The sequence below is a fragment of the Coturnix japonica genome, chromosome 10 (genome assembly GCF_001577835.2).
Source record: "Coturnix japonica isolate 7356 chromosome 10, Coturnix japonica 2.1, whole genome shotgun sequence".
Lineage (NCBI taxonomy): Eukaryota > Metazoa > Chordata > Aves > Galliformes > Phasianidae > Coturnix > Coturnix japonica.
Genome location: NC_029525.1, coordinates 15,843,359 through 15,867,682, shown reverse-complemented (window position 1 = coordinate 15,867,682; position 24,324 = coordinate 15,843,359). Strand labels below are relative to the sequence as shown.

Here is a 24,324-nt window from a genome sequence, read left to right as displayed (position 1 = left end):
TAGGTTCCTGTCTGGTTTTGAAAGGACAGAAACCCACTGTGCAATCACAGAGCTAGACTCCACCAACACTTGTCCAGGCTCTATGGTTTTCTTCTGGCAAAATGAACAGAGCTCTGCAAGGCAGCGCTTTCAGCTCCTAGGGTGAGAGCACTTGACCTGCAGCTTTATGGGTGTCAAGGTTAAGTAGCCTGTCAAACAGCAAACTGAACAAGCTTCAGGAGCAGCCTTAGAGAACTGACCTGCTGCCATTCCCTGCTCCCAGCTGAGAGTCGCTGACAAGACGACCCAACAACGTGACTCTGGAAAGACACAGAGACACTCACAAAATGATAATGTCCTTTTAGCAGTGGGCACAGCGACTCATAGGGACTCCATAAAACATGCTGGGCAGTCTCCCAGATGAGAAGGATTAAAGTATGACACAGTTAAGTGCAATTCTGGTGAAGACTAAGGACTCTTAAGTCTCTACACTAAACATCCCTGCTGTAATTGCTAAATAGAAGAATATCACCTTTATATTGGATGACCTTATTAACGTCACTACACTCTATAAACTTGCAGCTGGTTACACTTCCATGTAAAAAACAAAGATTTTTCATCTTTTCCAAAACAACACTCCCACACTAACTGCATGTTACAGTCCAGCCCGATGCTTCATGGTTAAGATACGCTCCCAGTTCCACCAATTGGAATTTGCAGTGATGAACCATACACAGGGTTAAAGAAATCTTTGCGTGCTCTGAAATTAAACTGCCATTATCAGTAATCTCTCCATTTAATAAATGATATAGCGTGCTAAGTGCCCAAAGAAGCAGTAACGGATAATTCATCACTGTCACAGACACACAATGTACTTAGAGACGTGGTATGCAGATATCAATGCCTTCTATGCAGGTAATTAATTCACTACTGACACCCTCTGCATTACAAGAAGGTTCGGCTTTGCTGTTATTTCTTCAGCTTTTGTTTTCTTAGGTATTTTTAAAGCAACCAACACTTACTTCCCAAGCTGGTTTTTTGAAAGATCCAGTGATTTCAGCTGCTTGCAATTCCACTTATCTTGCGAAGGTAACACAGTTAAGTGATTTCCCAGCAACTTCAGGGACACCAAAGCCTATAAAAACAGCTTGTAGTTAGAAGACAAAAAGTATCCCAAGCACACAAGAACTGAAACATGATGTACGCCTCTTTCCATTGATAGATTCAATTGGAAACAAGCCGTTTAGGAGAACATTTTATTCATAGTAAGGAAAACTTTCCCAATGGAGAAGAACAGTGTGATCTATATACACAGCAGGCCATGTAAGGACATACATGTGCAAGCTCATGTCTGAGCGGGCTTAGATCTGTTGCACAAGATGAAAAATGTCAACTGCTTCACACAAGGAAAGTTTGTAACTGCTTTGTTAGTATGTATCTATGCAGGATTTCCTACCAGGTCTATGCTACTAGAGCTCCCATGAAAATGGAGATAAGCAGACTAAACTATCTCGTGCCCTAACTACAGCAGTATTAATGAATCATACCCGATGGAAATCCTGTTTTACTAGCAGAGCCTTAGGCTTCAAGTGCATTAAATGTTTCATATGCTCCGCACGATATAAAAGGTTTACGACCCTCTTCATTAAGGAAGATTAACAGCGTTCCACGAAGCCGGCCTCTTGGCCATCCCTTTTCCTCGAATGGAAAAGGAGGAGGTATCAGTGGGACATAAAGATGGACACCCAGCAGCACTGCGGGGCAATATGCCGTGCAATGTGCTCCCTCTAGTGATACGAGAGGGGCAGCACCGGGCCCTGCTGGGACCCGGAGAAGGCAAAATGAAACAGAAAACTGCAAATATGCCGAGGGAAGCACCAGAAGAAAGGGCTGGTGAACTTGTAAAACTCTGATCGCTTATGTGATTCTCCATAGGGGGAAGATAGTTACTTCTAACTAGCTGTGACTCTTTGTGACTGTAACTCTGGAGATTGCCAGTCCTTGTTTTGCAATTGCCTCTTCTCTCTCATCTCTAACTTCTTCATTTTTGCTGCCTTTCAGAAGGGAATGAGTGCTTCTAGAAGTGAGCTTCCTTCCAACCTGCTGCCATGGCACGCAAAGAGGCCTCTGGTATCAGAAACAAGGAACTACAGCATCCAGAATAGGATTCCTCAGCCAGCTCATGACATGACATGGAAAAGCTGACCAGCATCTTACCAATTCCAGCCAGGGAGAGAAGCTTACTAGGCTTGGAACTAAGTTTCCCAGTTACTGGACTTATTTTAATGCATAAAGAAAAGTTTTGGAGACAACAGCCCATAAGATTCATTCAGTTCCAGGAGAGACACCAATGGAAAACAAATGGTTACCAGAAAGCAAGCACAAATCAGCCAGGATCATTAAAAACAACTGAGGGAACAAGATCAAGAGCTACTTGTACAAGATCTGCTTGTAGCAGACTACCAAGGTCCAAATTGGACATGGGTACAAACCATCACTTCTGCATCACTCCCACAGAGGCCAGCAGTGCAAGAGCTGCACAAATAATAACCTATTCCTGTCTACGTGACCTTGAGATCCACACAGTAGGAGGAAACCTTGGAGGGAAACCCCCAAGTTCTGCTTTGTTTCAACTTAAAACTCTACAAAGCCACAAATTCTGAAGAATTCTGAAGGGACCCTGTGAACTCTGATGGGAAGAATTACTTTATTTGCACAAGACTAAAGACAAGGGACGCCAACCAGCTTGGCCAAGGGCATTCAAACACACAGCTTTCAAAGGTGGGAAGAAATGATACTCACTTCAAGCTGGAAGAGCCCCGGTGGAACTTCTTTAAGTGAATTCTCTGAAAAATCCACTTCTCGGAGGTGATTTTTCCAGAACACAGTGAATGTATCAGGTAGGGATTCCAGTGAGTTTCTGGATGCTTTGCAACACTTCTGGAAAGCAGAAAAGAAAAAAAAACACCCAAGCAATAGTAATTATCTCTTCAAAGAAAAAAGAAGGTGGTCAGCTGGCAATTACACATTGATTCCAGATGATTTCTTCAGGTATTTTGATCTAAATAAATTACCGTGTGTACAGGCACATATTGCTTGCTTAGGAGATGCACTCACATAACTGCTGATCAAATTCTTTGTTAGGCAAGAAATTATTTCAAAAGCCATTTTGAAAGTAGCACCCATTGGCTTTTCAATGATAAACTCTTGGCTAAAGCCTCCAGTTCTGCCATTAACAGGGTCTTGTCATTACGTTTTCACATAATAATAAGGATCAAAGCATGAGCAATGTGCAGACAAAGACTTTGGTTTGGGCAAAGTTAACTTTGGATGAAGGCTGATCATTTGATAAGAACCAATCTTAAATCCCTTCCATTCAAATGAGCTACCAAGACAATTAATCTAAGACATTTTACATTTCCAGCAATGCCATCAACATTTAAAGGCAGAGGCAGAACCTCAGAAAGGCCTGCCCTGAAACTCATAAAGCAAACCCCGCAGGGGGTCTCCTACAGAAACAGGACACCCCTTTAGCCTAAAGCATCTGACAGCTTCCTAAGCATCACAACGTGTATCTTTTTCGCACTGTTTCAACAGCTTTTACAGCCTGTGGCTTTGACAGAGCAGCGTGACTTACCAAGGGGCAGGCCCAGGGATCTGGAAACACTTTCAGCTGATTTCGGGAAACATTCAGTATGTTTAGGGACTTGAAGCAGTATAGAAAAGCCGTTGGAACTTCCACCAACCTGTTGTCAGAGACGTCAAACTCCTGCAGCTTCCTTAAGCCAATCCAATTAGTTGCTAGAAAACACAAAGCGTTGCAGACTTTGTGTAAGCGTGACAGCATTCTGACCCAGAGAGATGCTGAATATTTGCTAGATAAAAGCCAAAAGATATTGGGAGTGACTAAAAATAAACAGGCCTTCTCATGTACTTTGGATAAAGACTTGGAGACATTAAGCATCTGTTGCCAATACTGGCTTTTAGTTGTAATAACAACAGTTTGGGGTTCTCCTTCCCAAATCAGGCCTTGAAACATAAGTGCAACAAGGGACCGTACGTACTGTTTTCCTCGTCAAATAACTTCTCCATATAGTTTTTGGCAGCGTTGAGTTTTTTAAGGTTTTTAAGATGTAGGAATCCAGAAGGGAGAGTAGAAAGTTTGTTGCTGGATACATCGACCTCAAGTAACCTGTGATTACAGAAGACACTCGGTCAGGCATCAGTAAAATGCTTAGCAAGACTCCTGTTGCCATAGACATCTATTTTATCAGGACAACTTTGGGTCTGGAGGAAAGTAGCTGGAATGCATTATCACACAGCAAAGCAAAAAGCTCTATTTAGAAAATTAACCCTGTCAGGGAAACAACAACAGTTTGGATAACTGAAGTAAGACATCAAATATCCATCTGGGTCAGCCCAGGGCTAAGATTCTTCTCTCAGAGGAACAGTGCTCACCAAAACTGGGGAGCAGCAAGAAGCAGTATGAGATAATGAGGATTAAGGTCTGAAATTCCCTACAATTGTCCTGACAACAAACTGGGTAATGCTGAGAATGGAAAAGGGCAAATCTTAAGTTCAACTTTACAACAGGCAGAAAAGCAACCAAGAAACTCCTTGCACCTGCTCTCTGTAAGGGCTCAGTTTGCTGTGGGCATTCAGCACACACCTTGTACATATAATCTCATCGGATGACTGTACGCTGGGTAACTCTGCCAGCTGATTGTCAGCCAGGCTGAGCTTCCTCAGGTTCATCAGGCCCCATGGGATCACAGATGGAAGGGAGACGAGGCAGTTGGCAGACAGATCAAGCTCTGTTATCTGACAGGAGATATCAATCAGCCAGTCCAGATCCACCCAGGGCAGTTTGAGGTTTGACCAGTTCACACACAAAGCCTGCATATGTCAAGAAAAGAGAAAAAAACACATTAGTAAAACCTTGCTTGCTCTCAGTCTGTTACACCACTGGGAATCTGGCAGATCACAAAACAGGCTGTAAACATTGTGCTCACTTTCCAATCTGCTTCTAGGAATTAAAGTGACTCAGAGATGAAGTCACGCCTGGATATCAGCAGCCTGTGCTACACGGTCGCTCAGTGACTTCGCTCCTAAGACCACGATCAAGCACATGCAGGGACCTGGCCCATACACTGCCTCTGGTGTGCTCCACAAAGGAGGGCTGCCATGGCCTGGAACCACCCAGAGCTCGACACACAGACCCTCGGGCTCTGCTCCCCCATTGTAAACTTCCAGCAACAGCAACCCAGAACAAGTGGGGCAGGATAAGGCTTTGCAAAGGAGCATCTGGGACAGGCAAACATCCTGTTGTGAGGCACTTCTCAACAGCAGAAGTTTGTTGAATGTTATTTAGCAAGGTTCTATTCTAAGAGGTATGATTTTGGCAGTTGCCTCCTTTCTGGGTAATGTTCTGCTGCTTTTGACAGTTGAGGAAGCTGTTTTATCCCCTTATGGAAATAAAAAACAGAAGTTGTTGTGAAAGGCACAGCTACTTCAGCCTCCAGCTCAAGACAGGAGAAAAAGTGAACATGTAATAGTCATCAATGTCAGGAAACAAACCAAGCCTTCATTTACAAAACCTTCCCACTGTCTTCCAGTAAGATCTACACTTCAAACTACTCACTTTCACACTGTTGTTCCCAAAATGGTTTTGCAAACTCGGTGTTTTCAGCATCTCTCTGTCCAATAAAGAAGCCTGGATGAAGCAATTGTTAATTCACCACCAGGAGGCAGCAAGGACCTGACAGCAGGTTTAATTTGCTTTCAGTTTCCAGTATTTAACTCATAAGCTCTTTTTAACCCTAAGTTTGAAATGAAAAGGAATACATTTGGGAAAGGGAAAGAAAGGTGTGCTGCAGATGCCTTCTTGTGACTCAAAACTCCAGGTAATGGAGGCTGCACGGTTTAATATCTAGGAAGATGCAATGAAAGGTTAAAAGTTGTACCTTTTAGAAATCAAAAATAATTGTATTACTGCATTACTAAGACATGATGCTTCTCAAAGGTTCACAGCAAAACCTCAGGATGGCCCAACAGATACGAATGGAAGTACTGTGCCCATGGTATCACTGGGGAAACCAAGGCAGAGACCTGCTTAAAATTTTGTATGCCATTTTCTCTCAGTTGTAAAAACCCAGAGGTGGGCAAGTTTACACCCCTGGACAGCAATCATGTGTGATTTATGCTGTAAAGAGAGCCACTTCTAGCTACCCCATGCTTCAGGAGGGATGCCAGGATGAGCTGGTTGAGCTCCCAACTGAGGCCACCAGGAACAGACGCACTCCAGCTAGAAGGAAGGTGCAAGAGATCCAGGTACTGAAAGAAGAATACAAGCAGTTTTCTGAGGGACGTGAGAGATGCTTTAATGGAGAATTCACCACTTTTAACAACTGACCTCGGCTGGCAGAGCACACTCCATCCTGCTCTGCTCCTTCCAGGAATGCAGACTGTTTTTGTCAAAAGCTACGCTGAGATCCAGCCAAGATGGAGGCGGGATAAACCACAGTGAGTACGGGAAAATCCAAGCTTTTAGGCAGCGGTTCCAGACATCTCTGTGGTCTTGAAAACAACTGCTAGCAAGTAAGGGACTTCCCATTTCCCCACACCATGGTCAAGACACACAGGGTTTGGAACTGAGTTTTAACTGCTGGCAGCACCGAGGGCTGAAGGAAGGTGGATTCATCTCACCCTCTCTATCAGACCATCGCTTATGTTCTGTGATCACCAGCAGAGCACGACCAGAGCATCCATGCCATTGAACTATTCACATATTTACCTATACATGAAAAAGCAAGATGCAGAATTACAGCCAAGAGTCTGGAGGAAACGTTCCCATTAATTGCCAACCCCAACTGCCACGTTTCTCCTTTCTGCTCAAACTGCTCCCAACAGAGTTACAATAAAGAATTCTTTATTTCTTTTTTAAAGAGGACTCTTTGTGTTTATCCCTTCTCTCAGTTCCTGCCCCATTTCAAGAGGATGCTCCCTATGCAGGTCCACGTTCTTATTTTAGCACAAAAAAAGAACTTGTCCTTGAGCAGACCAACCAATGCAGTAATATGAAGATACACAGCTTGCTTTCAGCGGGTGCAAACAGGACCAGGAGGCTGCTTCTCTGATACTAATCTCTACTTTGCATTTAGATTACACGTATCATTTACTTCAAAAATGCAGTCCTGGCTTCAGGGCATCTAATGTGATAGAAAGATAACTGCAGAGTTCACACAGCATCTCCTAAAACCAGACAAGATCATGAAATTCAGCACGCTGTGGGGTTGGTGTCCATGTTTCTCTGCAAACCAGAGCACCAGCCAAGCTCCTTCATCTTACTTAGGGACAGAACACCAAACCTTGGTGTCTGAATCCCCATGTCAGGGGAGGAATATTATGGATCCACTTGGCTCTGCACTCACTGGGGTGAAAATGTAATTATGTGAAAGACAGTCTGACAGCAATGCCATGAAGAGAGGGGACTTCCACCCCAACCCAACCATCGCCACTGACTTCCAGATGCCAAAGGGCTGCAATGCTGAACCTGCAGAATCAGCTCAGTCCTCCATGGTTTGGCTGGTGGGCTCCAAGCCCAAAGCAGACAGAGACACTGTTTGGCTCCTGAGCATATTCAGCAGGACCAGAACAACCTCTGTAGACTCCTCTCTCCTGCCAAGGTAATAACTTCTCAATTTGAGTCTTGCAAACTGAATGGAAATCTTCTATTGCAGTTATGTCAGGGGATGCAAGGGATGGGAAATTGTGCAGGAGCAAGAAACCCCACTGCTTCTGGGCAAACAATGAACTCCAAATACAAAACACCAAAAAGCTTACTTCAATTTGAGGCTGTTTGGTAAGGTGATTAAAAAAGGCTGTTGTGCATTTCTCCCAGCTGACATCATCCGCACCACCAGAATCTCTGTCTTGCTGCAGGCAGGATATCCAGAGGGTGGTGATCTAATTCCTCCATCAATAACGCTGTTGTGAACCCCGAGTGGAACTGCTGCAGATTTCTTTATTGACGGTAACTGAGATTAGTCAGGCAGTGGATCAAGAAATTGGAGGTTCACACACACACACAGACACACACACAACGCTTCCATGCCAAAAATCCTGGCAAAACACTCCCTTGAGTAAATGCAGCAGTTTAAGCTCTTTTCCAGCCCGTAATGGAAAAGCAAAAAAATCGACCACTGCACACACTGGAAAGTTAAATATCCTCATGCTTACAACACACATATCAAAGCCTGGAATCTGCATGGAGCAGGGGGAATTTTCTGCATTTGCTACCTGTTCCTGTAAAAATGGAGCACTTCTCCCGCTTAGAATAGTAGAATGATAGAATCACAGAATGGCCTGAGTTGAAAAGGACCACAGTGATCATCCTGTTCCAACCCCCTGCTGTGTGCAGGGTCACCAACCAGCAGCCCAGGCTGCCCAGAGCCACATCCAGCCTGGCCTTGAATGGGGCATCCACAGCCTCCTTGGGCAACCTGTTCCAGTGTGTTTAGAAAGACAGTGGGTTGGTATGGGGTTAAAAATACAACAAGGGAAAATAAATAAATAAGTAAATAGTAGAAAAATGAGATGTTCTCTCGCCTCAGGAAGGACAGCAACATACAGAGCATGAGAGCAGCCTGGAAGGCTCTCCAACCACATTTTACGCATAGTTGGTAGCGTGCACTGCTGCAAAACCAACTGGAGCTCAACCGTGCAGTGTTTTCCCTCAGAGATAGCACAGATAGGATGAGTCCTTTCAAACCCAATGCTCAGCCTGCCCTGTCCTAGAGGAGGCTGCTGCCGTCCAGCTGGTTGCCAGGCAAACCGCTGCTTCTACATGATCCTTTTGCTTCCTCCCACTGCAGAACGCATCGCAGCACTCGCTTGGAAAGACTGACATGGATGAGCTCTATCAGTCTGCAACTGCCACTAAAGTCTGACTTTAAAGAAGTCATAGAAGTATGTGACCGTCACTTCCCAGAGAGCTGAGCTCTGCAGGCAAACTAGGTCAAATCTTCCTGAATTTGGACCAAAGGGAAAAGCCTGAATCTGTAACGTGTTGCAAGTAAACAGCCTTTAGAAGAATCCAGGTCAAGTTGCTGAGTGCCTGTTTCTTTAATGATTTTTTATTCTTTCCTTTTTTTTTTTTCTTTTTTTTTTTTTTCAAACCAAGATCTTCTAGCAATTAGCTGATGTTTTAAGGCTTCTTTGCTCAGGGTGTGACAAGAGCAAGGCTGAGTCATTTTTTACAGCAGCAAAGTTAAATATTGCCAGCGAGTTCACATGGAAAACAGATCTCTCCCTTATGATTCAAACGTTTATTCCGAAGTTTATTCAAGCTGAATTATCTCATTAGTAGGACTCTGTTTTCCTTCTAAACAGGCATGCAGTTTGATCAACTTCTGTCTAGAAACATCTTGGATTTAGCTTCCTTTTGTCTATCTGTCATTAAAACTTAGAACGACATAGGAAGGGATCTAAACCTCATGATTGAACCCAACTTAAGTCAAGGTCACATATGTGGACTGTAGTCCCCACCATTTGCAGTGCTGTCTGGAATCCAGCAAGACAGTGTTGGCAGGGAAAGAGAGAACAGAAAAGCTTGGAATGCTACAAGAATCTCTCTGCTTAGTTTTACTGGACACCAAAGCAAAATCAACACCCCACAACCCCACTAGCAGTGCAAGCAGATACTCAAATGGCAGCAGGATTAATGCAGTCAGAACCTCAGTCCCAAAATTTCCCTTAACTCGGAGCTCTGATGCTCCTATTCAACTTCAGCTCATCTATAAGTTGAAGAGGAAAATGGAAGATGTCTGATAACTAAATGGTGGGCTACTACACCATTAATATTCATTAATCCTTCCAACAGTTATGATGCAAGAATTTCCACATTTTGTAGTGGAAGAAACAGATGCAAATTTATTCCCCAAACAGTCAAAATGCCATCAGTGACTAAGCTGTCCAAAGATCTTGTCAACCTAAAATGCCTTTGATTTCTTTTCCCATCACAAACGTCATCTGATCAAACACAACGCTCACAATGCTGCTCCAGAAAGCTGAGATGCCCTCAGTGAGTGATAGTAAAGGCTACAGTCAACTTTTACTGATTAAGATTTGGAGATGGAAGAAATACACAGATAACAGATGTGAGCTTGCTCCAGCTAACACAAAGTCACAGAGCCTGTCTGTATGTGCTGTATCTGAGCTAAGAGACCCGAGGCAAGAGAAGGATTGATGCACTCAGCTATCACTGCCATGCTAACACTCCTTGCAGCACAGAACTCATAACCAGGATTCACCACAGAAGCCTAATGAATGATTTACCCAGGATCACAGAGAACCCCACAGCAGTGCTTATTTCTCTGTAAGACTTGGAGCAAAGTCAATGATTCCTTTTCACAGCAGAAGCCTGGTTCAAACATCAGTGCTAAAACAGCCAAGAGCAAGGTGCCACACAGCATCTTGGTGTGGCCTAATGGTTTACACCTTCCAATCCATCACTGACACGACAGCCACCTTCACAGCTTGTGCTCTAAATGGGTGGCAAACCACAAGGCTTTCAGCTGAGAGGAACCACCACCAGCCACATAGTGCACAGACATCAATTATTAGCACGGTGCTCCTTCGAAAGAACATCTCTTCAGATAGATAAATGGCTACTTACTGTTTTTGCTGGAGCACTACCTGGTAGCGGGCTGGTCTCAATGAAGTACTTCCTCAGAAGGTGCTTGCTGGATTCAGGACTGTCCATCAGGATGTAGGAACAAAAGAAAGCCCCATTCCGCAGTAAGAACACAGCCACATCTTCATTCCCTTTGGAGAGAAGACAGATTTGTGTGTTCTCTGCTTCTCAAGCAAACAAATCAACACAGAGCTGAACAGAAATCCTGGGAAATAACCACTTCTGAAAAAACCCACGGGGGTGTGCAAAAAGGGAACTGAGTATATAGACTATTTCCTCCACTGATAAGACTCAGTTTAGTCCAACTGAGACACCAAAGGCCCAAGCTCCATTTCTTTACTCCTCTTTACTCCTCTTTCCTCCCCCTCCCCCAGTCTTGTTAAATTACACACACAGTTATGCTTTGAAGTGTAAATTATTCAGCCTAAATCAAGCCTGTGTGCCACCATATCCATATCAGAAATGCTTTTGCTTGAAAGTATTCTATTTTTGGAGGGTCCTTTCCCCAGGAGTTTAAAATTAATGAGGAAAGTTCAGTCTCTCAGCTTTTGCAGTAATCTCACTAAGAAAGGCCCTGACTTCAGTTTGGCTAAGTCAAACAGTTCAGAGCCAATTCTGTTTTAATTCATCTTGCTGGAAATCCAGAACAATCCCAGACGAGCCAGCCCACACTAATAGTGTTCCCAGGTTGGAACGACTCAGCCTATTCCTTGAAAGACTCTGCAGAAGAGGGATAAAGCTTTGAGGCATGCAAATACATACCTGCCTTTATAGCAGCATACAGAGGCAATCGTATAAGAACTGGAAACTCATTCCTCCTGACAGCACAGCTCTCGGGGTCAGCACTGTATGCACGAATTAGGAGTTTCACTATGTCCAAATGTCCCTGCTGGCAGGCGATGGCCAGCATCCAGTTCAGGAGCTGTTGGCAAGTATTGGGACCTAGCAAGAAGATAAGGCATTGACTCAGTTGATGCCACTGGCTTGTAAGGTGCCAGACTCATCCACAAATAGCAGCTGTGAAAAGGCCTGATGCTCCAAGGTCGGTGACTCCACCACCTCCCTGAGCAGCCCATCCCAACACTGAAGTCTTGCATAACATCTGAAAGTTGTAGGCATTGTAGAGGACCTACAAACAACCCTCCCACTGGGGGTCCCTGTGTGAAGCAGCTGCAAAGCCTGCAGTGATGAGAGCAACGGGTGACCCAAACACAATCCCACAATTTCTCTGTGTTCTGGGGCATCATCCAGCTGTAAGAGCTAATGGGAATGAACTGCCTAAATGGCATCTTTGGAAACACAGAGTGTTTTTATTCACATCTTTTTCTCCCATGGATAAAGTTCTCTTAAAACACAGCAGAGATTGGATCCCTCCACGGCTGCGTTCCCTCATCTTTCAATGGATGGGATAAAAACAAATATCTGCTCGAAGCCATAGCAAACAGACACCAAGTGAAAGGGAAAGTTAATCCAATAGTCTCACCACGCAGGGAATCCAGCAGTTCTTTCACAACATCCCTATGTCCAAAATAGGTGGCCACCACAGCTGCGTTGTCATCATTAGGTTCAGTTGGTAACACCACTAATGCTTCCTTCAGTAAATACCTCACTGCCTGCAGATCTCCATATGCTGCTGCAATACCTAAAAGCTGACACTGGTAAAGAAAAGACACCAAAACAAACTCTGGTTTTTCTTTGCATCTCTGTGAAGGGAGCAAGCAGAGAAAGACAGCAGTTCTAGAGCTCTGTATTTATTTGTCCTCATGCAGTTGTGTACATACTGTCACTATGGTTTACTGAGAACATCGTAAACAATAATAGTCACTATAATTGTTACTGCTGCGTTAAGCAATTAGATTAATTTGCTGGTTTTGCTTGTTTTTTGTTTCCTGAATGATTTCAGTGCAAAAGCACTGAAGGCACTTTGTGCTCTTACTGCATGTAGGACTGGGTTGCATGCTCAAGCAGCTTGCAAGGGCTCTGCCTGCTGTCTACCAGCATCCTGACAACACAAGGTGCTGTACATCCCTTAGAGATCAAGTTATGCACCTGAAAAGCAGGGCACATTAGCTGGAGGTCAGTGCTGTTTTCAGGTGGTAACACAGCCTCTGAATCAGAGCTGCCGTGCATTAGGAGAGCAGGCAGAAAAGCCCAGGACTCTCTGCACCTGACAAAGCCAACACACCCACACATACCCAACAAACTAACAGTGTGGTGTGCAATACTGACCTCAGCTCTACCATTCGTTTCAATGTGGATAGGATTTCTCCCCTGCGGTTCCAGTCCTTGATGCTGTTGCTACATATACTCTCCCCTGAGGTTCATCTCATCTTTCTTATCAGTGCTTCCACGGCCAAAAAGGTTTGAGAAAGAGCAATGAGCCAACCCTACCTTTTCCACCTGCAGTGCAGCCTCCTCACATGACAACTTAATCAGCTCTTGGGCTTTAGCGGCGTCTCCAGCTTTGTAAGCAGCCTGAATGCTCTCTGTCACAGGTGTCTGATTTATGGAGACCTCGCCGACTGTGGACTGTTTGCCACCCATGCCCACAGTTCCTATAGCAAAAATAGAAGAGAAGCATCATGAAGAAGTCCTTGTGCACTACTCAAGCACAGCTGCAACACTAATGCATTCTGGCAATGCAAAAAGTGGCGAGTTATTTTCAGTGGGATATTTACCACACATGATTTTTTAAACAGAGGAGAAAAAAAAAGTTGACGCTAAGTTGTCTGGTATAGGAAAGTGATTGTATGCCACAGTACTTTCCAGAAGGGACATGAAACTGAAAGGGATGGTGAGTTCCCCAACTGCTCCCAGAGGTGGTTTCCAAAGGAAGGTGTGTGTGCTCATGTGGGCATGGATGCTCCACTGCAGCCCACACATTCAGCCCTCTGGTATAGGAACAGGAGGAGGGAAGAGCTTACAAAATAGATCCCCACTGTACTCCTCCAGCACTTCCCTCCAGAGATTTATACAGTTACAATGAAAGGAAAGACACTGAAAGAAATCTTACTCTGGGAAGACAGAGCAAAAGATTACACAGGATGCCACCTTGGTCAGTCTTGGTGAGTCTCTTAGGCTAGACTTGTTCTTTTTTTTAATGCTGCTAGGAGCCAGAACAGTTCTTACAAGTCAAAGATTAAAAGCTTCAAACCATTAGAGGAGATGCTTGCAGTGGCTAACAGAGCCAGCCATGAAAACATTGTCCCCCACTCCAACTATGAGGAACGCATTTCAGCAGGAAAGCCACCAAGTTAACAGCAAGATGTTCAGCTCCACTCCTGATTCAGGCACTGATCTCCTGGGCCTGGATCCCCCTGTTCTCATTCACACACTGAGGCTGCAAAACCTCCTGGATCGTGATGCTCCTTCCCCATGGATCCTCCCAGTACCCAGCACAGGGGCCTATGAGCCTGGAAAGGAGACGTCAACCTGACTGCACTGAGAAGCACAAACAGATACATGTAGGACAGAGAACCGAATCCATTTTCACTTGAAAATAGACTATTTCATATTCCTTTTTTTCCTCCTATTGAAACATTATTGCTTATTTACAATTGGTTAAACCAAGACCTTCAAGCCCACAGATTTCCATGAGTTAATGGGTGCTCACACAGGGGCTTAGTTTAATGCAGTCTGAAAAAAAGAAGTAAATTTGGACCAACACATAACTGTCAGTAAATACCTTTGAATAATGCAGTCTGAAATCACCAATACGTTCTGACTAACAGCTCTCATCAATTATTTAAACCAAGCTCAGATCACCCAGACATCGGAGACAGCTCCAGAGATTCATGCCATTAAGATGTGCCCACATCAATAACTTTGCTCAGATGATGCAGGACGTGTGAAGGACAGAGAGCAGGAAGATGGATGCAATGTTAAATAACAGCACAATAAACAGCAGCTTGGAGTTCATGCAATGGGTGCAGCGCCTTCGATGCTTCATTATTCTGTAGTTTAAGGGAGTACATGGGAAAATAAATCATCCAGCGTTTGCTCCACGGAGCAGACCTGCAATGGACCTCTATGCATTTTGGTTATGTTTTAATTCTCCTTTTCAAAAGACAACAAAGTAGGAAATGTAAATGGTTCCCATGCAGGCAACCGTTCAAAGGTGATAAAAAAAGAGAACTTGAAAGCCTAAGTGTTCTCCAACCCTACAATTCAGAACTGGCCTAAGTAAAGTAAAGATGCAAGCAAACACTGCAGCGACTTTGAGACACCGCCTCAATGCACTCAGCAGCCTGTGATGAAATCCTGAGCCTGGAGAGAAGAACTGGATTTCCCCTTGGAGGAAAGAATGCCTCAACATCAGAGATCCAAAACAGCTGGAGAGCTGAGCAGGAAGTGCTGCAGAGCAGGGCTGATAGAGCTCAACAATTTTAAGCTAGTTCCTAAAGATAAATGCTGAAAGGAAGGACTGGTTCTGCCTCCTCTTGGCCTTAACCTTTGGAGACTATCACTCAAGAGCCACACCTGGAACCAATCCCAGGCACACAGGCACATTTCCACTGCATTCACACTTCACGGTTCTGACTCCCTCTTCCAAACATGCCCATTGTTAAGTAATTTGTGAGTAATGACTCTGTATTTCCAAAGAAATTATGCAGAAGCTGAAAAAATGAGACAATATTTCTACCGTGACTGAGGGAAGAAGGAACTCGTTGGGCTAAACCTAATACCAAGATCGCTTCTGTTTTACCCAACGACTGCTTCATGAAAACACTTGGCAGATGCATCATGCTTCCTCTTACACTTCTGGCCCCTTCAGAACTTCTTTAAGCCCTTTCCAGTGTGATGGTGTAGTTGTAGCAGCTACTAACAGCATCACTGCTTGGAGAACATGGGCTGGTCATCACCCTTGGCCAACTTCTGGCCACTTCTGCAGGCACAAATGGCTGTTCCTTGGAGGTTATGTGATCTCAGAGTTAGCTGGCAAAGTCTTCAATATGGTATATTTTGGTTCCAACATGAAATGTGAGCCTTGCCTTAGGCAAATAAGAACTTTTCATTGATCTAACCAAAAGTTACTAGTGAGGATACACAGGAATGTCCGGCATGTAAATGTCACTAAAAGCTTCACTGAATCTAAGTGATCTGAGCACTTCTATTGTTTGATATATTTAAGTACTGCTGGCAGAAAGACAATGCTGCTCATCATTGATGTTTGTTATGTAGCTGTCAGCAAAGCTCCTATGGTTGTATCATGCAGAGCAAACTGACCTCCCACAGATGACATGAGGCCAGGAGGCATGAAAGATCTTCAATGCAAAAATACCTTGCAATTGAGATAATTCCAAGCTGTAATAAGCTCTTCCTAATTCTTGGACTTGTGCAGGTTTAGGAAACAGCTTCACACTTTGCTCAGTAGGGTCAACATTAACATTTGACGATGCACACGGTATAGTAAGTTATGATATTGTATCAGCACTTCTTGGGTATTTCTGTAATAAAAGGCTACCAGAGATTCCAGAAGCTCTTGCACACCTGCTGTGATTTCCTTTAATTTTTGCTGAATCAGCCATAAAGCAGAGTTCCTGTGTTGGCATGGGATGCTTTAAAGCTATGGGACCAAATCTGCACCCTCCTTACTCCTGAGGCTGCATTAGGGAAGCAGATAAAGGCAGCTGATTTGAACTGAAGCAGGATACTTGTGCTCACTTCTCTAACACATCTGAATTTCCATGATGATAAGACTACGGGGTTCACTATTCAGTCCCTAATCTCCACATCTATTTAAATTCTCCATAGATTCACAGCTTCTTTGCTTGCTTTCTACCAATGACTGTAAGCAAACCAAGCCCTATTTGTAAAGGATAATTGAGGGGATTAACTTAAACAAGAAGCATCTTCCTTCATCTACTCACCACATCACTCAGCAGCCTGCACTACAGCAACTAACTCTGAAATCAAGAGCATGTCTGGTGTCTGATTCTTTGGGAGCAGTTAGTAAGTTCGCCTTTGGAGAAACAACCTTTTGCAAAAGCTAAGACTAGTTTTCTATCAAACAGATTAAAATGGAAGCAGCGGTGATCAATAGGAAAGCAGCGTTACTGTATTGCTGTTCAAATACTACAGCAGCATCAACTTAAAGATGAGAAGACTGTGCTGCAAGAAATGAAACAAAACGAGGTCTAATGAATAACTAAAGGCATCATGACAATGCTAGGGATGGATGCAGCTACCTCCTGTCTCAGGCCTTGTCATTAAAACAGGTGGAAGAAAGACCTAACATTTCTAGATTTACAATATGCCATCACCTGTAAAGAGGTAAGGGCTTGCAGGTGATGCTGTGAATCAGCAAACAGCTGCTTAACTGAACAACAGTCTACATATAGATTACTGTTACCTTTATGTCCCAAATCACTGCATTCCTGCCTTTGGCACATAACCCCTCCCAGGTTCTAAGTACTACATTAGTTCCTTTGATAAGGTTGGTGTTTTGGGCGAGTGATATTTTTATTTATCAAAGATACAAATGAGATGCTTAACACAGGATAAAACTGGGAAGAGATCTACCTTACTCCAATCCAGACTTACAATAACAGAAAGACTTTAAAACTGCTACTGACCTTGTCATAATTTGTGCAGGTATTCCCAGAGCCAGAAGCGAATAGAGACGATGGCTTTAACACAGCCTCCCATTCAGCGATGCTCAATTAAGCTATTAATTCCTTGGACTGTCAGCCACCCACATCTGCTCCAGCACTGACAGCTCTTGCAGTGGCCACTGTGCATCACGCCGTCAGCTGGCTGGCTGCTGCTTTGTCTGAATTAACCACCGCATTTTAGCCTTGACAGTTATTTTCATCCCTATGCCCCATTACGGTGAAATCCAAGCCTCCGGTTCAGCGAGGAGCTGGGGATGGGGGTGGGCAGGAGGCTGCCTTTCCGGGCTGAGCTCAGACAGTAATTCTTCAACAGCAGCAGATGGCCACAGCTCACCTCCACCAGCCTCATCTTTGGCCATTTTGAGCCAGGAAAGAATGGGGCAGAGGTGAGGTGCCTGTCTGATGTGCAGAACCAGAGTCTCCGCATCACACTGATACCTCTCCCACTGCTCTGAAAAGCTCCAGATCCACAAACTGAACCCATAAACTGAGCCCATGGGAAAGCTCCGCTCATTTCAAAGGACGAGGGATCAGTCCTAAATCATGCTTACCAATCTGATGGGGTTGGAAAAGGTTTTCAGTCATACAGACATTTATGAGATAGTGAAAATTATTCCCAGCCCAAAGCAGGAAGAAAAAAAATTAAACCTGTGTTTATTTAACACAATATTGTACATATACATATATTTTTAAATCAAGCCAGGTCAGCCAAAATGCTTCACAAAACAAAGACACCTTTAGCTTTCCTCGTCTAATTTCCTAACACATCAAAACAGCACTTAGCTGCTTATTTAATTAAAAGGGTTTCATTCATTCATTTCTTAAGAGACAGTCATGGACCAAGACCTGGCCCAGCAAAGGATGCAGTTCCCCTGCCTGTCCACATGGCCCCACAACCAACACTTGTCCCAGAAATCATGCAGAGGAGGGGCTGTAGCAAAAAGCCTGTGATCGACCCCTGGTCCATTTTCTTCTGGAAAAAAATGGGAATATTCCAATCAATTCTGATGTAACATAAAGGCAGCAGGATTTAAAAGCGGTCAGAACCACCTGTAAATGTCCCTGCGAGGAGATAAGGAGGGAAAGTGACGGTGAATGGGCCTGATGGGGAACAAGGTGGTTCACCTGGGAAGTCCAGCATCCCACTGGAGATGCCAGAAGCGGGCTGTGTCCTTCTGACCATTACTAACATCTCTTCTTGCCAACCCAGTGGAAAACATGGTGTGTCTATTGCACAAATACAACCTGCATCTACAACATAGTTTATCAGAACGCACCTTGCTTCCAAAGGAAGCTTACAACCCTACAAAGAACCAGAAATGAAGGCACAAAAATGCTTCAAAGACAGCAGTTCAGTCCCAAAGTGATCTTTTTCATTACTCCTGCATAGTCTGGGGCTATTTTAAAACAGTTTGCATGCCAACACCATGCACGCTAAGTGCTGAGCTGCAATAAATGTTTTCCAGCAAGCACACAGGATTTTGGACGAGGCACGCTGGCAGTTTCAGGTACAATAGAGCACAATGACTAATTATCACAGAGCCAATGGAAATTATCTATTTAGAACAACTCTTAACCTGCAAGTTTAGAAACAAAACAGTTGCTTCATGCAAATCTGAAAGGAAAAAATTAAGCTGTAGGTAGAAAAATGCTCTGAGCTGCTGCCTTTTTCAGGGCTCCAGAACTGAGTTATAAACAACAGACACCTCGGAAGAGCTCTGCCAGATGTGAGCAGGTTCCTGCATCTGTGCATGTGCCTCCCAGATCCCCGTGACTCTGGAAATCATTTGCTTTGTCTAAGAATTTCTGATGAAATGGCTATTTCTGTTTCTCTGACGTAGAAAAGAGGCTATAGAAAGCAAAGGGCACGGAACTGAGCTGAACGAGAACACAACGAAACAAACACTGAGGGATGACTGGCAGAGCAAACCCTCCCACACTGAGTGACTCTGCACTAACGTGGTGATGCACCAAAGGGAACCAGGCATTCCCTCATCAGTGAGGACCACGGCTTTGCCCTCTCACCCGAGGACAGATGCCAGCCCTCACCAGCTCCACGTGTCCCTTCTAACAGGAGCAGCTCTCAAAGCATCCACGACAAAGTGACGACCGCCGTGTCGAAAACACAAATGACTCAACTCTAAGTGAAAGTTTCTATTTTCATCTTCTGGCCCCAGCTGTGGGTTCCAGTCCTGCAGCCTGAGTCGTTCCTATGTATGCTTTTGCATGCAAAGCCAGCTGCACCCCTCTTCCTTTCCAAACTCCAATGTTAAAGAGAGACGTAAAAAGTATTTTGCACAACTCCAGTTCATCACATTCTAGGAGAATCTGGAAGAGGTGAAGAAGATTAACCAGAGAAACAGTCTGCTTAATTGCAAGATCACAAATGAAATGAACTTGGTTGGTTGAGGATGGAAAAATGAAGGTTGGATAGAGATGGGAGCACCATTTATAAATACACCCAGAGGGAGACATCAGGGAAGGAGGAGAGTTATTTGCGTGCAGGGTACGAATACATTTCAGCTCCCAATTAGAAGGATAAAGAGTTGGAGAGATGAAGCTTTGGAACAGCCCTCTAGAAAAAGCAAAAGGAACAGGTGAGCAATGCATTGAAAATATGTCTTGCATGAGGATGAGGAGGGTGACAGCAAGACACGGGCCTTCAGCCTCGCCTGTCCTACAACCGTGTTCTGAGTTCACAGAATCATCTTAAGAACTAAGAAAGCCAGGCTCTGCTCCAGCTTCTATTAGACTTGCTGTGAGCACTTCCATTGGCTTCCATGTGAGAAAGAACAGATCCTCAGAGTTTTCCAGGAGAAAATATCAAGGAGGGAATATTGCTTTAGCAGCTGTGTCTGGAACAGCGGAGAGAGCCTTGATGAAAGGGTCTCTGCTGTTGGCCAAAGCTGTGTTGGTTGTGAGTCAGGCTGTGTGATCACATGCTGCCAAAAATTTAACAGGGGCTACCAAAAAAAGCCTCTTCCATAGCCAGTGGTGTAACCCCAGAGTGCCTGCATTAGCAGAGAGAGAGGGAAAGGGGAAATATTGCCCTCTTGTCTTCCCTTCTGGGGTTGTCAGCTCTCATTTCAGCGGAGGACAGCCAAGGATGCTGGGCTCAAATGAAGGCAGCGCTGTGAACCTGCTGCAGCTCACAGCATATTCAGACGGCTGCTCCAAGGGCAAAACCAGGCGAGGGTGTTTCATTCCCACCAACATATGGGGAACTCAGACCCACGGCAATGGAGAGCCCTGCCCAAATTACTTTAATAGCTTCTTCTCTGTCGTTGTGTGACAAATCCCAGGTGCAACGCATTGGAGAACTGCGACTGTGATTACAAGCCAACCTAAGGAGGGATGGCTTTTTTGTTTTGCAAGCTACATCTGAAGTCTGAAAAGGGATCCTGTCCATTAGTGTCTAAAAAACAAATTAAAATGTTCCTGTTTGATGCAAAAACAAAAGCTTTTTCCAAGGCTCTTTGATGTGAAAGATGGAAGACATGCAGGCTGGTACTGGAGGAGGTCTGGTCTTTGGCAATTACCAGCACTCCTTTTGAGTCTTACTCCCTAGATGGGATTGCAGGGTGAAGCAGGTAATCACACTGCAGAGCATGCAGCGATAACCTGCAGTCAAACCACCCCTTACCCGAGGTAGGAATACAACAGACAACCCCCAAACCAACTAAACGCAGGTGGGGCAGTTCCAAAGGCAGAAATGCTTTTGACAGACTGCCTGCTGAGCTCCTCCTGGGCAGCCATGCCAGCTTTCCAAGCGATATTCTGATCATTAAAACAAGCAATGATGTAATTTCCACAGCGACCACAAACATACCGAGAATATTTGAGCTAAATTTATCCCAACTTCTCCTTTGAATCACTGCTTCGGTTCGTTCTTTTTCCATGATTTGCAGCTATGCACAGAAATGGAGCAGCACAGAGAGCGGCACAGAGCTGTCCCAGCAGTGCCTGAACTGCCAGCCTTCATGCTTGCCACATTTGGATCATCACGGAGGGATTTAAACCACTCTGCAGCTCCCAGCACAGATCCCCACTGACTGCAGGAAGGCAGGCTGGTCTAGTATTAGATATGGAGGTTGGTGGCCCTGCATGCAGCAGAGAGGTGGAGTTTTATGATCCCTGAGGTCCCTTCCAACCCGAGCCATTCTATGACTCCATGAACTCCATTTAAAATCTACAATGGGACCTAATAAAGTACAGAACTCACCTATACAGCAGACTGAGAGCTCACTGGCATCAAACCCATCCCCCCTGACTCTCTCGTCTACCATGCAAACATTCCCTCTGTTAGCTGCCTTCTGCCATGCACAGCCCTGGCAGCCCCGTTATTGATCAGAGAGATGGAAATCAAACAAACCTCAGCCTTAATGCTCTAAGGATTCCTGCAGGTCGGGACCAGAGCCAGTTATATCAGCACAGAGACTTAATGGGTTTTAGATAAGGCCCCCAAAGGCTTCAAAGAGGATGAAAAAAAAAAAAAACCAACCATAAAATCATAGCACTTTATTTAATGCAAGTATAAAACTACCTGCAGCATCCCTGGCAAAACAATAAATCAATTACAGGCCTTGTAAAGTCTGAGTTGGTGTGAATGCTATCAATTGCTTTTTCCCACTGAAACAGAGTCCAACAGTTCAGGCCGTGACCACAGTGCCAACCTCACCTGAGAGCAACACAGCCATTGATATGGAGTTCCTGTGCACAGGTTATAAGTGCAAAGGATTTTCTTCCCTTATCACCCTATCTTTGCTTTTTTTTCTTGGTGTTTTGCCAGAGCTGTCTCCAGTTCCATGTCAGCATAACACACAACCAGTACATTTTAACTGGAAGTTGGAAAAATAAGGCTGTAAAGCAACAGATAAAGCCACACAAAGCTCAGATAAAGATCAGTGTTCCACTACTGCCTGTAATCCAAGCTGCCTTTCAGGCTGGACTCTGCCCAGTTGGCTTCCCAAGGTCTGTGCCACAACGCTGGTGTTCCCAGCAGTGCTTTCCTTCTTGCTACAGCCCTGAAGTTACAGCACTCACTGGGAGAAGCCTGGAGCTGCCACCACTCACTGCTCCTTTACATCCCCTCAACTCCAGGCTGGTACAGCACATGCAAGCACAAGAATCCATCTCCCAAAGCAAACAGCTCTTTCAGATGCCTCTCATTCAAAATAAGGAACACCTTCCAGGGGATGTTCCCAAAGAACAGCATCCAGATGCTGAAAAATCAGTTCAGAGCACCTTAAATTGGGCACCTAATTGCACACATCCCTGCATTCACTGCCATTTTGGTGTGACACATGGCTGCGCTACAGGCTGGTTGCAGAGCAGCCTGCACCACACGAGCTTTCAGCTGCAGGCTGCCCTTCCACGTCAGTGTTTGGTCCCATGTGGGATTTCACCACTTCTGTATGAAGCATGTATTTAAATGTGTTTAAAAATACAAGCCTATTGCCACTTCACCAGCGTACTTCCTATTCCTGCACAGCATTTCCTACTTCTCCTTCTGCAGGGCATTAGTAAGACCAGCTCACATCAATACCTGATCTATTTTTTACCCCCACACCCTCCCCCTGTTGTTGTGTGTTGTTTTTTTTTTTTTGCTTGTAAGAATACTTTCAATTCACTTTTTGGACTCAAATTAACTCACAGCTTAACAAACAGGAAGAAAAACAGGGAGCCTGCAGTGCTTGCTGTACAGAAGCTCAAGCAGCCAGCATGCTTTGCAGGTCTCAATGCACTGCATGCATCCCAGACATCTTCCTGCTCCTCCTTGATCCCACACTGCTGCAGCAGACTCAAGTGATGCTGCTTGCTCCTGCAAGAAGACGTCATCCCATGGGGACAGCCAGTTTCAAACACATCCTAATTCACTATTACTTAACCCTGAGCTGTCGCCATTCAATCCCTTGTGAAACTTCCCACCTAGAGTTGCAGGGTTGGTAGAGCAGTGCTTCCTGTCAGAATGGCCCTTCAGCTCTCCCAGCAAAGCTCTTCTTTATGTTGCTGGAAGGCTGCTGCACCACCACCAAGGGTCCCCTCTTTCAGACTAAACACAAAGCCTTGTGCCATTTGGGAAGCGCTGGCACCACTGCCCCCATTGTGTAACACAACCCACATTAACACACATCACAGCTCTTCAGTACTCGCCTCCAGATTTAGCAGAGAGAAGAGGCACCCTCTGCTGTGTCTGAAAGGCTCCAGCACACAAAAGGCACACAAGCACCCCAGGACTCCAGTAAAGGCACACAAGCACCCCAGGATTCTCAGTAAGACAGAGATGAGCCCCTCTAACAAAACTATTCTTGCACTCCAGAAGGCAACTATTGCTTTTCTACACCATTGCTGAACTGTTTCCTATAATCTCATATGAGAATTAAATGCTAGCTGTAAAATTGCTACAAGCTTCCTTTGTATTTTCTACCAGAACCTCATTATGTCACCTCCACTGTATCACACAGAGCTCTTTAACTCAGTTAAAATAAATGCTTACTGCTTCAGGAGAGCCTGCAGCCATCCCGTACCTCTGCTGGCCTTCTCTCTTTTTCATTCACATTACATGAACAAATCCAGAGAGGGGAAGCTAGGTTTGAAGAGCTCCATAAAGGGAGCATCACTCCACTGAGCCACAGGAGCTCAGCAGCATCCTTGTGGCTGCTCAGGTCTGGTTGAAGACCACGGTTGCTGGTGGGAAGCTGGGATGAAGGCTGGGATACAGGCAGGATCGCTGCTGCAGCCATGTGGAATAGCAGGGGGTGTGGACACAGCAAGGTGAGCACATCTTATCATATGTTGCATTTACTTGCTTGAGTTGTTGATGCTGCAGGTTGTTCCCATGAAGATCTGACCACACACACAGCTGTCAGGGATAAAAAGCCCTAAAGCCTTAAGGCTTTCATATAATCAAGGGATGGGCTGTATATACAATCTGCCTGTATATACCCACACATCCTGCCCAACAGCAGATTTGGGGCACAAATGGGGTCCTCAGCATTAAATATCTGTGACCTCACTCCCCTTCCCTGCAGTTCTCAC

At 44.8% G+C, this 24,324-nt stretch overlaps 1 protein-coding gene across 3 annotated transcripts in view; it reads right to left on the bottom strand.

The window, feature by feature from the left end:
- Positions 1-24,324, bottom strand: part of LRRK1 (leucine rich repeat kinase 1) — a 61,430-nt gene that overhangs the window by 32,466 nt on the left and 4,640 nt on the right. For all 3 annotated transcript variants that reach the window (XM_015873417.2, XM_015873416.2, XM_015873418.2), the window contains 9 exons: positions 13,064-13,227; positions 12,156-12,327; positions 11,435-11,614; positions 10,655-10,803; positions 4,649-4,875; positions 4,044-4,171; positions 3,617-3,780; positions 2,782-2,919; positions 1,002-1,114 (listed from right to left, as the gene is read on the bottom strand). In XM_015873417.2, coding sequence (XP_015728903.1) covers positions 1,002-1,114; positions 2,782-2,919; positions 3,617-3,780; positions 4,044-4,171; positions 4,649-4,875; positions 10,655-10,803; positions 11,435-11,614; positions 12,156-12,327; positions 13,064-13,227 — 1,435 coding nt within the window. The remainder of the gene's footprint in view (positions 1-1,001; positions 1,115-2,781; positions 2,920-3,616; positions 3,781-4,043; positions 4,172-4,648; positions 4,876-10,654; positions 10,804-11,434; positions 11,615-12,155; positions 12,328-13,063; positions 13,228-24,324) is intronic.